The sequence below is a fragment of the Onychostruthus taczanowskii genome, unplaced genomic scaffold, assembly GCF_017590055.1.
Source record: "Onychostruthus taczanowskii isolate IOZ18803 unplaced genomic scaffold, ASM1759005v1 scaffold194, whole genome shotgun sequence".
Classification (NCBI taxonomy): Eukaryota; Metazoa; Chordata; class Aves; order Passeriformes; family Passeridae; genus Onychostruthus; species Onychostruthus taczanowskii.
The window spans coordinates 322,278-338,371 of NW_024499173.1; the positions used below are offsets into that span (position 1 = coordinate 322,278).

The 16,094-nt window shown below is 50.0% G+C and overlaps 1 protein-coding gene across 3 annotated transcripts in view; it reads right to left on the reverse strand.

Annotated features, from left to right (window-relative positions):
• The window catches only part of ITSN1 (intersectin 1), a 110,797-nt gene that overhangs the window by 79,720 nt on the left and 14,983 nt on the right, over positions 1 to 16,094 (reverse strand). For 2 of the 3 annotated variants that reach the window (XM_041402129.1, XM_041402127.1), the window contains exon 1: positions 1,085 to 1,146. In XM_041402129.1, the coding sequence (XP_041258063.1) occupies positions 1,085 to 1,112 (28 nt within the window). In that variant the 5' untranslated portion in view covers positions 1,113 to 1,146. Of the gene's footprint in view, positions 1 to 1,084; positions 1,147 to 4,875; positions 4,936 to 16,094 lie in introns of those variants that run through there. The other variant, XM_041402128.1, reaches the window with a different exon arrangement.

Genomic DNA, 16,094 nt, shown 5'->3' on the forward strand with positions numbered 1-16,094 from the left:
AAATTATCTCACAGCATTCTGGGCCTCCTCAAACAACCCAAGGGTGGGAGGTCATTTGCCCCCAGAGCACACACAGCTGAAATTCCAGTTGCTTTACCTGCAAAGGCACCTCTTCCCCCAGGGTCCCACCTGAGCCTGCCCACAGAACAGCCCTCAACAGATGCACCCTTTAGGTACAACCAGAGCAGCTTCTCTGTCTCAGCACTGAGATCTCCCTTTTGTAATCCTCCTGCAGATCAGCTGCAGAACTCAAATCCCAGATGATTCCCAGGATCTGAAGGGGCCTGCAAGGAAGAGGTGAACTGAGTGACAGGACAGGCAGGGATGGGTTCAGACTCAAAGAAGGGAAATCTGGCTGAGTTACACAGCAGGAATTGTTCCCTGGCAGGGTGGGCAGGGGCTGGGATGGAATTCCCAGAGCAGCTGGGGCTGCCCCTGGATCCCTGGCAGTGCCCAAGGCCAGGCTGGACACTGGGGCTGGAGCAGCCTGGCACAGGGGAAGGTGTCCCTGCCATGGCAGAGGTGGGATGGGATGAGCATCCCAGCCCAGCCCAGTCTGGCATTCTGTGATTTCATGTGAATAGCAAAAAAATCTTGTCCCTGCTGCACTGCCAGGGCCCATCCTGGATTTTTCACTGCATTTCCAGATGCTGCAACTTCCCCTGCTGTAAATGAAGAGCTAAAAAATGTGTTACTTTCATTCTAACCTAAACGTGGGTGATGGGACAACAAGGGGAAAACTGGCAGTGATACCACCCAAAGGCATCTGCTGGAGCTTTCAGCAGCTACCAAGTCCAGGAATCCTGAAAGGAAAAAGCATTTGCACTTCTCCAGTGCAGGTGGAGCAGAATGAGGTGCCTGAGTGGCCTGGCTGTGCCCTGCAGGGACAGAGGGTGGGGCTGGAAGGGAGGGATGCAGCACCCAGGGCTCTGTGCTCTTGGCTGCAAAGCCACCACAAAGCCCAGCAACTCTCAGCTCAGAGAGATGCACAAGCACTTCCCTAGAGAAAAATCTTGGAAAGGAATGTGCTTATGCCAAGTTTTTGCACACAGGAACAGTTCAGAACACAGCAGAAACCACTTACCCCCAAAAGGTGTTGGAAACTGAGCCATGGTTCTGTCACTTTTAGCTTGTTAATAGATGCCTGGAAAAGAAAAACCAAAAATTAGATATTTGACACAGTATCTGCCATTTCCATAATTTTTCTGTATGACTAATTACTACAGGAAAAAAAAAAAAGGCAGTGAGGAAGCAGGATTGTGTCAATACTTCCCACACCAACTGGGACTTACAAAACTCAGTGTCTCATTTTTGCACTTCCCTGGGCATCTGAGGGCATCTCCCTCCCAGCAAACAGCTGCATTGCATTCTGCTTTAAGAATGGCCTCAAAACCAGGCTGTAGTTATAAAGAAGTATTTATTTATAAAAGGCCAGAGCTGGAGTGAGGGCAGAGCTCAGTCCCCTCCCAGGGATGCAGCTCCAGGCTCCATGACTTTCCTGAGTGCCACAACCCCTGCTCCTGCTCAGCAGGGAAATTGTTCCATTTCCAACTGCTGCAACCCAACATCAGTGATCTGGTTTTTACTCCTGACAGCAAATGCCCTGCCTTAATTAAATTCATGGATACATGGAGATAAACTCCACGTCCTGCCCTGTCCCCAGCCCAGCCCTGAGGAGCACCAAGGCCCCAAGGTGCAGAGGGAGGGCAGGGGAGCCTCCAGGAGAGCACCACTGCCTCTGCCAACAAAGGCACCACACTGGCTCCAAATTTCATCAGGACACAGAGAAGGAAAAACATTTTTCTTGCTGCACACAAAGGCTGCCATCAGCTGCCTGAGGCAGGGGACAATGCCCAGCACCGGAGCAGCACAACAATGAGCCATGGCCTCTTGTCCTGCCAGATTCCACTCGTGTCTTCCAGGCAACAGCAGAAAGGCACAGGGGAACAGAAGCAGGAGAATCATTTAGGCTGCCTGAACAGCAGCAGAAATTTATCAATATCCCTAAGAAAAGGCATTCACTTGCACCAACAATTTCCTTTTGTCTGAATTCCTGTTTGCTCCCCTCCCCATCCCCCTTTCACACTTCCCACATTCTCTTCCAACTTGGGAAGCTCCTCTGTATCCCCTCCCCGATGTCCCTGCACAAACCCCTGGCACTTTTGCCAGCCAGGCTCCCCAGCAGTTGGAATTTGGGGAATGATGGACACAATCCTCTTTTTCCTCCTGATTTGGCCAAGCACATGACTCCAAAGCCTTGTGCTCCAGACCAGCTGATGCTGCTCCCAAGTGTTATCCCAAAAGTTTCAAATTCCAGATGCAGAGATCCAAGGGTTCAGAGAGAGCTCCCTGAGCTGTAGGGCTCCCCCAAAAAGCATTCCTGAAGTGCTGAAAGATCAGCACTTTTATCTTTGCCTATGTTTTCTTATTGTTCTCTGCTCTGGGAAAGAAGTCAGCAATGCTGCTGGGTTTTATGACTGCAAGGAAACCTTGAGGAAAAAAAAAAAAAGAGGAAAACAGAAGGGAGGACAAAGGAGGAGGAAAACATAAAAACAGGAAAAAACACCAAACAGGCAAAAAGAAAACTAAACCAAAACCAACCTTAAAGAAAAAAAAACACAAAAAAAAAGCCAAGAAAACCACACCAGAAAAAAAAAAAGAAAAAAGGGAAAAAAACAGGAAAACCAAAAGCAGAAGTCCCTGAAGTCCCCCCTCTCACAGCCCTGGCAGTTTCCATATTATCTGGTCCTTTTTAGCACAAGGGGAAGCAGCAGAGCACTTCCAGGCTCAGCCCTTCAGGGAAGGGCCTCCTCCACAGACTGCCAGGATTCCAAAGGAATTGCCTCCCCTTTACCTTGAACACAGAGGGAAGAGGAGAGGGAGGGTGAAGTCTGAACACGGCTGGATGCCGAGGAAAGCAGAAACTATTCCAAAGAACTTCCAGAAGGGAAAAAAAAAAAAAAAAAAAAAAAAAAAGAAAAAAAAAAACCCCCAAACCCAGGGGGGGGAAGGAAGAGAAGGGTTGGCAGGGGCTGCCCAGGGAGCTTTGCAGTGCCCATCCCTGCAGGTGTCCCCTGGGGGTGGCACTGTGAAGCCGCGATGTGCCCGATGCCCACGGCGAGCCCTGCTCGGGGCCGGGCCTCGGGAAGGGCCGGCTCAGCTTTGGGGCGGTTTTGGGGCTCTTTGGGGCGCTTTGGGGCGGTTTTGGGGCGCTTTGGGGCGGTTTTGGGGCGCTTTGAGGCGGTTTTGGGGCGCTCGGGACAGCCCGGGACACCCGGGGGGGGCGGGGCGCGCTCCCAACGGCGCCGCAGGGCCCGCACCGAGAGCGCCGCCCGGCGGCACCGCGCGGAACTGCAGCACCGGCACCGGGCTCGGAGCCGGGACAGAACCGGCACCGGCACCGGGCTCAGAGTGGGGACAGAACCGGCACCGGGGCTCGGAGCCAGGACAGAACCGGCACCGGCACCGGGCTCGGAGCCGGGACAGAACCGGCACCGGGCTCGGAGCCGGGACAGAACCGGCACCGGCACCGGGCTCGGAGCCGGGACAGAAATAAATCCTCCCTCGGCCCTGGGAGCCCTGTGCTGCTGCCGGCTCCCGGCTGCTCCCCACGGACCCTCCCGTGTCCACAGCGTTTTCCACCTGGGCAGGTCCGAGCTCCCACTGCCCTCAGGCACCCAAACAAAGCCCAAATGTGTGTGGAAGTGTGGCAGCTCTGCCCTTCTGCTGTCCTCTGTCCCTGCCCTGCCACCCGCAGCCCTGCACAGCCCGGCAGGGACACAGAGAGGCACCTGCCCCCCCCGAGCTGCTCCTGCCCTTCCAGGGCCTTTGGACTGACGAGATGAGCTGGCAGTGGCTTCCCCAGAAGTCCAACAGGTTGCTGATTAGAGGATGGGGCTGGTTAGCTGTATTTTTTGTTGTAGACTTGCCTCAGAGGCTGCCTGAGGGGGTGGTCAGTGTGTTAGGAAAGGAATATAGAGGAAAAGTTGATGGGATGGGAAATTCGGCCTCTACCTCAAGTGGCTCAGCTTCAAGGACCTGCCCCAGGTGTTGTTTTGAAGCGGCCTGCAAGAGAGATGGAGAAAAAGGGATGGGGAGATGGGACAAGGGGGAATGGCTGCCAGTGGCAGAGGGCAGGGCTGGATGGGATCTGGGCAATGAGGAATTGTTCCCTGGCAGGGTGGGCAGGGGCTGGGATGGAATTCCCAGAGCAGCTGGGGCTGCCCCTGGATCCCTGGCAGTGCCCAAGGCCAGGCTGGACACTGGGGCTGGAGCAGCCTGGCACAGGGGAAGGTGTCCCTGCCATGGCAGGGCTGGAATGGGATGAGCATCCCAGCCCAGCCCAGTCTGGCATTCTGTGATTTCATGTGAATAGCAAAAAAATCTTGTCCCTGCTGCACTGCCAGGTCCCATCCTGGATTTTTCACTGCATTTCCAGATGCTGCAACTTCCCCTGCTGTAAATGAAGAGCTAAAAAATGTGTTACTTTCATTCTAACCTAAACGTGGGTGATGGGACAACAAGGGGAAAACTGGCAGTGATACCACCCAAAGGCATCTGCTGGAGCTTTCAGCAGCTACCAAGTCCAGGAATCCTGAAAGGAAAAAGCATTTGCACTTCTCCAGTGCAGGTGGAGCAGAATGAGGTGCCTGAGTGGCCTGGCTGTGCCCTGCAGGGACAGAGGGTGGGGCTGGAAGGGAGGGATGCAGCACACAGGGCTCTGTGCTCTTGGCTGCAAAGCCACCACAAAGCCCAGCAACTCTCAGCTCAGAGAGATGCACAAGCACTTCCCTAGAGAAAAATCTTGGAAAGGAATGTGCTTATGCCAAGTTTTTGCACACAGGAACAGTTCAGAACACAGCAGAAACCACTTACCCCCAAAAGGTGTTGGAAACTGAGCCATGGTTCTGTCACTTTTAGCTTGTTAATAGATGCCTGGAAAAGAAAAACAAAAAATTAGATATTTGACACAGTATCTGCCATTTCCATAATTTTTCTGTATGACTAATTACTACAGGAAAAAAAAAAGGCAGTGAGGAAGCAGGATTGTGTCAATACTTCCCACACCAACTGGGACTTACAAAACTCAGTGTCTCATTTTTGCACTTCCCTGGGCATCTGAGGGCATCTCCCTCCCAGCAAACAGCTGCATTGCATTCTGCTTTAAGAATGGCCTCAAAACCAGGCTGTAGTTATAAAGAAGTATTTATTTATAAAAGGCCAGAGCTGGAGTGAGGGCAGAGGTCAGTCCCCTCCCAGGGATGCTGCTCCAGGCTCCATGACTTTCCTGAGTGCCACAACCCCTGCTCCTGCTCAGCAGGGAAATTGTTCCATTTCCAACTGCTGCAACCCAACATCAGTGATCTGGTTTTTACTCCTGACAGCAAATGCCCTGCTTTTAATCCAATTCATGGATACATGGAGATAAACTCCACGTCCTGCCCTGTCCCCAGCCCAGCCCTGAGGAGCACCAAGGCCCCAAGGTGCAGAGGGAGGGCAGGGGAGCCTCCAGGAGAGCACCACTGCCTCTGCCAACAAAGGCACCACACTGGCTCCAAATTTCATCAGGACACAGAGAAGGAAAAACATTTTTCTTGCTGCACACAAAGGCTGCCATCAGCTGCCTGAGGCAGGGGACAATGCCCAGCACCGGAGCAGCACAACAATGAGCCATGGCCTCTTGTCCTGCCAGATTCCACTCGTGTCTTCCAGGCAACAGCAGAAAGGCACAGGGGAACAGAAGCAGGAGAATCATTTAGGCTGCCTGAACAGCAGCAGAAATTTATCAATATCCCTAAGAAAAGGCATTCACTTGCACCAACAATTTCCTTTTGTCTGAATTCCTGTTTGCTCCCCTCCCCATCCCCCTTTCACACTTCCCACATTCTCTTCCAACTTGGGAAGCTCCTCTGTATCCCCTCCCCGATGTCCCTGCACAAACCCCTGGCACTTTTGCCAGCCAGGCTCCCCAGCAGTTGGAATTTGGGGAATGATGGACACAATCCTCTTTTTCCTCCTGATTTGGCCAAGCACATGACTCCAAAGCCTTGTGCTCCAGACCAGCTGATGCTGCTCCCAAGTGTTATCCCAAAAGTTTCAAATTCCAGATGCAGAGATCCAAGGGTTCAGAGAGAGCTCCCTGAGCTGTAGGGCTCCCCCAAAAAGCATTCCTGAAGTGCTGAAAGATCAGCACTTTTATCTTTGCCTATGTTTTCTTATTGTTCTCTGCTCTGGGAAAGAAGTCAGCAATGCTGCTGGGTTTTATGACTGCAAGGAAACCTTGAGGAAAAAAAAAAAGAGGAAAACAGAAGGGGGGACAAAGGAGGAGGAAAACATAAAAACAGGAAAAAACACCAAACAGGCAAAAAGAAAACTAAACCAAAACCAACCTTAAAGAAAAAAAAACACAAAAAAAAAGCCAAGAAAACCACACCAGAAAAAAAAAAAGAAAAAAGGGAAAAAAACAGGAAAACCAAAAGCAGAAGTCCCTGAAGTCCCCCCTCTCACAGCCCTGGCAGTTTCCATATTATCTGGTCCTTTTTAGCACAAGGGGAAGCAGCAGAGCACTTCCAGGCTCAGCCCTTCAGGGAAGGGCCTCCTCCACAGACTGCCAGGATTCCAAAGGAATTGCCTCCCCTTCACCTTGAACACAGAGGGAAGAGGAGAGGGAGTGTGAAGTCTGAACACCAGCCCCGTGCTGGATGCCGAGGAAAGCAGAAACTATTCCAAAGAACTTCCAGAAGGGAAAAAAAAAAAAAAAAAAAAAAGAAGAAAGCAAGAAAAAAAACCCCAAAGCCAGCTGGGGGAATGAAGAGAAGGAGCAGAGAACTGAATTTAAATGTGAGAAGCTGAGACCCAAACCAAAGCTGACTGCAGACAGAGAGACAGGGAAGCAAAGTGAGGGAAAGACAAATCTCTCCCCACTGGAATATGCTGGGGTTTGCTGTTCATTGCTGATAGACCACCCGAGTTCCCCAAGCACAGGTTTCATTGTGCATGACTGGGGTGACACCAGGGGCCCCAAGCCTCTCTCCCAAAAGATGGTCTTTTGAGCTCCATCCTGACCCAAGTTTCTCTGTGATTCTGTTTTTGGGGTTGAAGGGCTCAGGGATGGAGAACAGGTATTATTTATCCCCAAAACCATCAGACACAGTTGTTATATTATAAAATATCAAAGATATGTAAAGTATTGCAAAGCAAATAAACCAGCACAGGATCCCCGGGGCTGGCAGAGCCCTGCCAGCCCAGGCAGTGCCAGCTGTGCCCCCATTCCCTGCCCTGAACACACTTCAGCTCCTCAAGGTCTCTATTGCACTGAGGGCCCAGAACTGACATCCCAATTTCCAAGCTTATTTTGAAACAGTAACCAGTTGTTTAGATGTGCCTTCCACATTCTCCAGTCTACCAGTTCCACAGCAGCACTCACACCACTCCTCTCCCTTGTCTCTCCCAGCATCCCCAAGAAAGAACCCACAGTGGGATAAAACAAAAGTCATGAAGGAACCAAATGCCCAGAGAGCTGCCAGAAATCCAGACTGGATAAGCTGAGCTCTGTGCCATCCCTTCCCTTCAGGAAAGCTGTGATTCACTCCAACCACTGAGATCTGTACAAACCTGGATACCTCAGCAATTTTTTGAACTCTGATAAATTCAGTTGTTGCTGACCAGTGAGTTCAGGAATGATTCAAACAGGAAGAAGGGGAGACGAGCAGGGGAAGCACAACTGCAGCGTCAGTGGATCACACACATCTCCCTGGGGAAGGCAGCCCAGAGCTCCCACAGCAGGAGTGGAGAAGGACCAACAGTGCCTCAAAGGGTGTCTTCTGCACAGGAGGCAGGAGATGCAGCTGATACTTGATCCTTCTTTCAGAGAACACAACAAGGAACTTTGAGCTACTCACTTTTGTCTGTCAAAAAAGAGCTTAAGCCAGTGGTGCACTGGGATTTGCCAAACCAATCCAACATGAAACACCTCCTTCCAACATTAAATACCTCCTTCCTACATAAATCCCTTCTTCCCTGAACAGCAGAGATCCACATCTCGTCCACAGGGTACTAACCACTGAACACTGGGGTCAGTCCTCAGTTCTGTATTTCCAGACCCTCCAGAAATGGCAAATATTTCAGCTCTCAATTTCCAGTGTGCTGCCAACAGCACCCACCCCACAGGTCCTCTGCCCACCTAGGCAAGAGGATCCCTGGGGCTGGCACAGCCCTGCCAGCCCAGGCAGTGCCAGCTGTGCCCTGTGCCCACCTTGTCCCCAGCCCAGAGCACTCAGTGCCACCCCCAGGGGACACCTGCAGGGATGGGCACTGCAAAGCTCCCTGGGCAGCCCCTGCCAAGGCCTGAGCACCCTTTCCATGGGCAAATTCCTGCTGCTGGCCCAGCTGAGCCTGCCCTGGCCCAGCCTGAGGCCGTTCCCTCTGCTCCTGTCCCTGTTCCCTGGAGCAGAGCCCGACCCCCCCCCGGCTGTCCCCTCCTGGCAGGTCTGTGGGGCACTGGAGCTTGTTGGTGTTCCCAGGTCAGGGAACAGATCAATGACATTGCAGGAGATCAATAATGTGAAATGCCCACAGCACCATTCCACAGCTGCTCTCTGTGATTTCCCCCTGCTTGGGGTCATTGGCCTGTGCTGCTCTGGGCTGGCAGAAAGGCTCCTGGTTGTCAAAGCTGTTCCAGTTGCACTGAGCATCTCCTGGCTTCTGGGGCTTTCTGCAAAGCTCAAACAGTCTGGGAGTGAAATCACAGAATCATGGAAATGGTTTGGGTTGGGAGGGACCTTAAAGCCCATCCAGTTCCAGCCCTTTCCTTGTCCTTTGCCAAGGACACCTTCCCCCAGAGGAATCCCCATCCATGGTTTCCCACGGAGCTCAGAGCACAAGGAGCCTTTCCCCATTCCTGACCTGGGATGAGGAGATGTGCCCTGGCCCAGGGATGGAAGTGAACAACAAACACCAGCAACGAGGCACTCCAGCAGCAGGAGTTTTACATTAGGTACAAGTGGAACTTCATCACCTGCACAATTACCTTTATAAGCACTAATGAGAAACATTTGCTTAGCCCAGCTCTGAGTGAGGGAGACAAGGCCCTGCCCAGCCAGCTCAGCTGTCAGGGCTCTCTCTTCCTAAGCTCACAAATACTTAAATTCTTGATCCTCACTCCATGTTGTTTCTTCTCATAAGCCAATACTCTATACACAAGCAGTGTTTCTATATAAAATATATAGGTTATATTACATATATATATAATATACATTATTATTATATATATATATAATATATCTAATCTAACCATAACTCCAGAAGTTGTTCACATAAAGGTAAAACTGAACCACATAGAGAACAACTCCATGTATACAGAATCTCAGACCATATCTAAATTTAAGTACTGTGTTTAAAGATTTTACCTCAAAAAAAATGAGCAGGTTGAAAATAGCTCCAGTAAAAACATTTATTCATAGGAGTCAGACAAATATGAAAATTCCTTTCACAGTGTATTATGTATGGACTTTAAAAATGTGGCTCAGAACTTTATAATATACATTATTATTATATATATAATATATACAATCTAACCATAACTCAAGAAGTTGTTCACATAAAGGTAAAACTGAACCACATAGAGAACAACTCCATGTATACAGAATCTCAGACCATATCTAAATTTAAGTACTGTGTTTAAAGATTTTACCTCAAAAAAAATGAGCAGGTTGAAAATAGCTCCAGTAAAAACATTTATTCATAGGAGTCAGACAAATATGAAAATTCCTTTCACAGTGTATTATGTATGGACTTTAAAAATGTGGCTCAGAACTTCATTAGAGTTTCTATTTAAAGTTATCTGTGCTCTGCTGAGGCCATGTTTACAGAGAAAACTGCAATAAAGCCACAGGAGGTATAAATTAAGAATAATTGAGCTATTTCAGTGCTGTGTCTTTATACAGACACGTTTCACACAAGAAAGATCCTGGTTCTGTTTTCCCTAAAATGCAACCCAGCATTTCTATTCCTAAACAATTCCTCAGGAGATAATTCCTGATCTGAATGCCAACATTAATTACTGAGGCCACTTATCAGTCACCTTCCTCCTCCAGGAAAAAAAAAAAGAGACAAACCCAACCAGATAAAGTCCCAACATCCTCCAGGAATTCCAAATGACAACAAAATCCCCCCAAGCAGGACATCACAGGAGTGTCCCAGGCTGACAGCAGGGTTTGGAGTTTGCAGATGTTCCATGGAAAAGCCTCTAGACCAGGAGCACTCAAGGGACTGAGAGAGTTTTAGCAAAGCCTGGTAAGTTGGGATCAATGTTGGAAACAAAAGCATTCAGAGACATTCAGGGAATTCTGATCCTTGCTCTTTGGAGATCAGATTTTAACTCAGTCACCACTTTGCAAAACTTTCCAGGGTTTCTGTTCCTTCCAGCAATGACTGACAAAGTAAAAACCTTCCCAAATGTCAAGCCCTGCCATTTCTTCTAGTTTGTACCCAGCATCCAGAAGAGATTAACAAAGCACCTCCTCACTGCAGAGGTTTTTCAACACCTGTGGCAGTGATCAAACTGCTGAGAAGCCACCTCTGTATTCCAGAATCATGGAATGGGTTGGGTAGGGAGGGACCTTAAGGATCATCTGCCAGACAGGAGGGACAGCCAGAGAGAACAGCCCCAGGCTGGGCCAGGGCAGGCTCAGCTGGGCCAGCAGCAGGAATTTGCCCATGGAAAGGGTGCTCAGGCCTTGGCAGGGGCTGCCCAGGGAGCTTTGCAGTGCCCATCCCTGCAGGTGTCCCCTGGGGGTGGCACTGAGTGCTCTGGGCTGGGGACAAGGTGGCCATGGGGCACAGCTGGCACTGCCTGGGCTGGGAGGGCTGTGCCACCCCAGGGATTTTGGGGGATGTCTCACACAGAGAGAGTTGCTGGGCTCCTCCAGCAACTCCAGTCCCACCTGAGCTGTGGATTGCAGCACCCTTCTCAAGGGGTGACTGACTCTCATTTTAAAAGATTTCACACAATGAAAGCCAGCATATCACTCAACTGTTTCTAAACCCTTAATAAGAAATAAGAATCTTGTTTTATTTTCAGTTTAATAGCTGTTGGCTTCATTCAGAACCACCAGACCTTGTAAAACAGGAATTCCAGGAGTTTCTTTGTGCTACAATTTGTTGGTTTTTTAAAGTTGTCTTTACTCACACAGGTGCAGCAGTGACCTCATTTTGTTTGTTTGGGGGAGTGTGTTAAAAACCCTCATGAACACAATGAGGCAGTGGGAAATTTCTGACTCCTCCTCCTTCAAAACAAGTCCTGAACCCAAAAATCTGCAAGACAAGAATTAGGAAGCTGGGAATACTTGCACACCTACAACAACCTTAATGGCAGCCTGACAGTAACTTCAAGAATCATCTGGAAAGGAGGTCAAGAAAGTGCAGGATGCCCTTGGATCTCCAAGTGTTTTGTCTGACAGACCTGGAGCTCCCAGAGCAGATCCAGCAGAGCTGAGCAAGGGCCTGGAGCCTCCCCCTGCCCAGGAGAGGCTGAGGGAGCTGGGGCTGCTCAGCCTGGAGAGGAGCCCCAGCGAGAGGGGAACCAGCCCTGGTGTCCCTGTGTCTGTCCCTGGGTGCAGAGGTCAGAGCAGGCCCAGGCTCTGCTCCAGGCCCAGCAATGGCCCCAGAGCCACGGGCAGGGCCTGAGCCCAGCAATTCCCCTCACAGGAGGCACAACTTCTGCCCTGGGCAGGGACCGAGCTGGAGCAGAGCCCACACAGGGGCTGGAGTCTCTCCCTGGGACATTCCAGAGCCACCTGGACCCAGCCCTGTGCCCTGGGCTCTGGGATGGCCCTGCTGGAGCAGGGAGGTGGCACCACTGACCCTCTGTGGTCCCTCCCAACCTCACCCATCAGGTGACTCCATGAATACCAAGAGAAGCAGGTAAAGCAGATGGGTTCTGGTATCTCCATCCCATAAACTGAAGACAGCCATGCTTTATTTCCAAGCTGTTCATCCAGCTGTGGCCATGGCTCCAGGACCCCTAAGCAATGGCACTCTGGAGACTCTTGGAACAAAAGAGAAGTGGCCAAAGCCTGGAGTCCAGCCTTGGCTGAGTGCTCTGTAACTCCTCAGTGCCAGCTTTATCCTAGTTTTATGGGAGTACATGATTCTAAGAGGAGTCTGAGAGTCACACCACATCTTTAACCTGGCCACCCTTAACTCTTGAACTCCAGCTTTGAAAGCTGGATCACTTCTGTGGGCATTTTCCCCTCACCACAAAGAACCTTGTTCCTTCAGTTACTGCCTCTGCAAGAAGCACCCCAAGTGGGTTAGAGAATAAATAATCACACAGCTTTTTGCAGATTATCCCTTTCCTTATTCCTGCATCAACTCTCATACCTATTCCACCCACCTCAGGCCACTTCCTGTAGCAAGGGGGACACTGCTGCAGCACATCCAAGTCAAGAAGATCATGGAAATACTCTGGGAAGTGGCTGATAAACTTCTTCCCTCCCTTTCCTACAGATGCCCATGACACAACTCTGCAGGAACTCCCATGTGTCAATCCAGCTCGATGTTTTTAAAGGAATTAGGGCAGCCAAAGGGATAGGTCAGAGCTGTTAAGTCTGGCTTGGACAGCAGTGGTGCCCTCCAGCCCAAGATTTAATCACTGTAGGCCTGACCTAATCCCATGCAGCTATGCTGTGAAAATCCAGCTTGTCCCAACTTTAGATCTGATTCTTTGAAATGGGGACAGTGAAAAAAAAAAGAGAAAATCAGCTATTCTTGAGTTGTTTCACTTCACCTTCCCCATCTCTGCCACCAAGTAACAGCTCTGCTGGGGGAAGGGTAGGAAGGAAGAAGAAGCCCTGAGTCAGCACAAGTGTTGAGTCAAGGAGTTCAGGATGTGCAGTGCATTCCCTGTCCCCTGCTCCGAGGCACAGCCAGCAGATAAAAGGTCTGGCAGGGCAGGGAGAGGCTGCAGCTGGTGATGAAAGCAAAGGCTCTGTCCCCTGAAGGACTCAGGGAGGTCACTCTGTCCCCTGCAAGCAGCTGCTCTCCTGAACTCTCCCAGTTACATAAGTGCAGGGCTCTGCTGCTGCAGATCTGAGAAGCAGATTTTCTAAGCAGTCATTTAATAGGAGAATTATTCAGCATCTACCAGGTCTTATCAGCATCTCAGCAGCTGTGTCAGCCCACATCACCACTGCCTGAGGCAGCTCCTCTCTCCCACCCAAGGACACTGGGCTCTGAATTTCTTCCAAGCTCTGTCTTCTCAGCTCCTGCAGGACACGAGGAGCTCTTCAGATGCACAAAGAGACTTTAATTGAGGCATTTAAACCAGGCTTTCTGTCATTCACCCTCCTTCTGGTCACACTTAGCTCTGCTGCTCCAGCACTGGCTGATCACAGGTGGCCAAGAAGAGAAAGAGTCCAGCAAGACAAGAAACAGCAGCTTCATTGGGAAGAGATGCAAATGTTGGAGAAACAGACAGAAAAACTTCCTGGGACAGGACAGGCCCGTGGGCATTTGTAAAATCAAGGGATTTCCTTGCACTGCAAAGGGGGCTGAGCAGGCAGCAGGGAGGGCCAGGGACTCTCTCACATTGTCAATGCAGAGGCTGCATAAAGCCTAAACTAGGAATAAACATGGTAAAGTTCCATTGCTAGAGCTCCTGACTCCTATTTAAAATATCCTTAAGCACACTCTAAGGAAATGAAGCAAAAAGCGTTTCCCTGCATGAGACAGGGACTATCCCAAAGCAAGGGTTTCCTGGTTCCATGAGATCAATTCCCTTCAAAATGCTTAGAACCAGTTTTCACACAAGAGCAAAACCATCCCAGGTGTGACCACAAAACCAGGCAAGTGATGCATGCAATGGGATAAGGGAAAGAGCAAACAGTCTGCAAGGTACAACACAAACTGTAAATACATACAGAACATACACACATACGTTTTAAAAGGCACAATCCAACTTAAAAATCCTATTTCTAGATTAAAGAAATTATTAATTCACTGCAAGTACATTTGAATGGCACAAAAAAGTTGTGTAGGGGCATGTGCCAAGCTTTCTTTCCAGGTTACGTCCAACTTAAAAATCCTATTTCTAGAATAAAGAATAATTAATTCACTGCAAGTACATTTGAATGGCACAAAAAAGTTGTGTAGGGGCATGTGCCAAGCTTTCTTTCCAGGTTACAACTGTGCTTTCCCAGCAGTTCCACACAAACCATGCTCCTGCATCTCAACAACAACTGGAAAAAATTTCAACCCATGGCTGGGGTAAAGGAATCACTGAATCTTTTGGGTTGGGAGGGATCCTAAAGCTCATCCCATTGCAGCCTGTGCCAGGCTGCTCCAGCCCCAGTGTCCAGCCTGGCCTTGGGCACTGCCAGGGATCCAGGGGCAGCCCCAGCTGTGCCAGGGCCTCACACCCTGCCAGGGAAGGATTTCTCCCAGTATCCCATCCAACCCTGCCAGGGAAGGATTTTTCCCAGTATCCCATCCAAGCCTGATCTCTTCTAACGTTGAGATACAAGGCCAGGAATAATCCTGCTGGATGCATTACCAGTGGTAATGACAAGTTCAGACACAGCAAAGAAATGAGCAAAACAGACACAAAACAAGGGAAGACTTTCTATGTTTTTCACTGGACTGGGGTGAGGAATTATGGAGCAAGATTTCCCCAAAGCAAGCAGAGAGTGAGGTTCAGGTTTGTCCCAACACAAAGCTGCAGGTCAAGGCAAGAGTTTATTGAGAGAAGAGCCAGATTTCAGCTCTAGCTGAAGCACTGAACCACTGAGGATGGCTCCAAGTGACCCCAAGTTCCAGCTACTCTGCATTGCTGCCAAGGGCTGGGAATCATTTCAGGCCATGCAGCAGAGAACAAGGATATGCACACAAAGCCAAGAACTCCAAGGAAAAATCTAGATATGGAAGGCAGGATCTTAAAAAAACCCAACAAAACATGTATCAAACAGCTAGGGAAGAGATGCTCATCCTCACTACATAAATATGTTTAGCTGCTCTGAAGGATGCAGGCTGGGGGAGGCACCATGTGCACAGGCATTTTCCATGCTGGCTCTGGAAAACTTTGTTATGGTCCTTCTCTAAATGAGCAGGAAGTCTAGACAGTTAATAACACTGCAAAGAGTAATTTTCCTGTCCTGAAATGCTTTAATATGTCTTTCCAGGATAAAAATTCCTTTCCTGCAAGAGGATAAGAACATTAAGGCTGTTGTTAGTGCTAATGGTTTATTTACTGTAAGTCACAAATCTGTGGCATGGGGAGGTTTGTTTACTGTAGCTCACAAATTTCTCCCCTGTGGGTACTTCAAAAGTCGACTGCTTTGCAGTTCCCTGTAATCAGGAAAATTTGCTACAAGGTTGTGGGGCAGCCTTGCACTGGGAAAAAAAAAATCCAATTGCAAAACTGTAACACGATGCTCATTTCCCAACATAATAGATCTAAAAAACCTTTCAAGTTTGATTCAAGAAGAAAGCCAAGGCAGCTGTGAAAACAAACCTCCTCCTTAAAACCCCCATATTTGCAAGTTTTTACCATGCTGACTGATAATCAGTGCCCAAGTACACCCACAAATTGTTCTCCTGGGATGTCACAGCCTGATCCCTACCCAGTGGCACTGTGTGCTGGCAGCAGGTTGGTTCCTACAGAGCCACCCTGAATTCTGCATCCCCAAGAGAGAATCCCCAAATCCCTGGTGCTGGCACAGCCCTCCCAGCCCAGGCAGTGCCAGCTGTGCCCCACGGCCACCTTGTCCCCAGCCCAGAGCACTCAGTGCCACCCCCAGGGGACACCTGCAGGGATGGGCACTGCAAAGCTCCCTGGGCAGCCCCTGCCAAGGCCTGAGCACCCTTTCCATGGGCAAATTCCTGCTGCTGGCCCAGCTGAACCTGCCCTGGCCCAGCCTGAGGCCGTTCCCTCTGCTCCTGTCCCTGTTCCCTGGAGCAGAGCCCGACCCCCCCGGCTGTCCCCTCCTGGCAGGGACTTGTGCAGAGCCACAAGGGCCCCCTGAGCCTCCTGTGCTCCAGGCTCAGCCCCTTCCCAGCTCCCTCAGCCCCTGCTGGGGCTCCAGCCCCTTCCCAGCTCC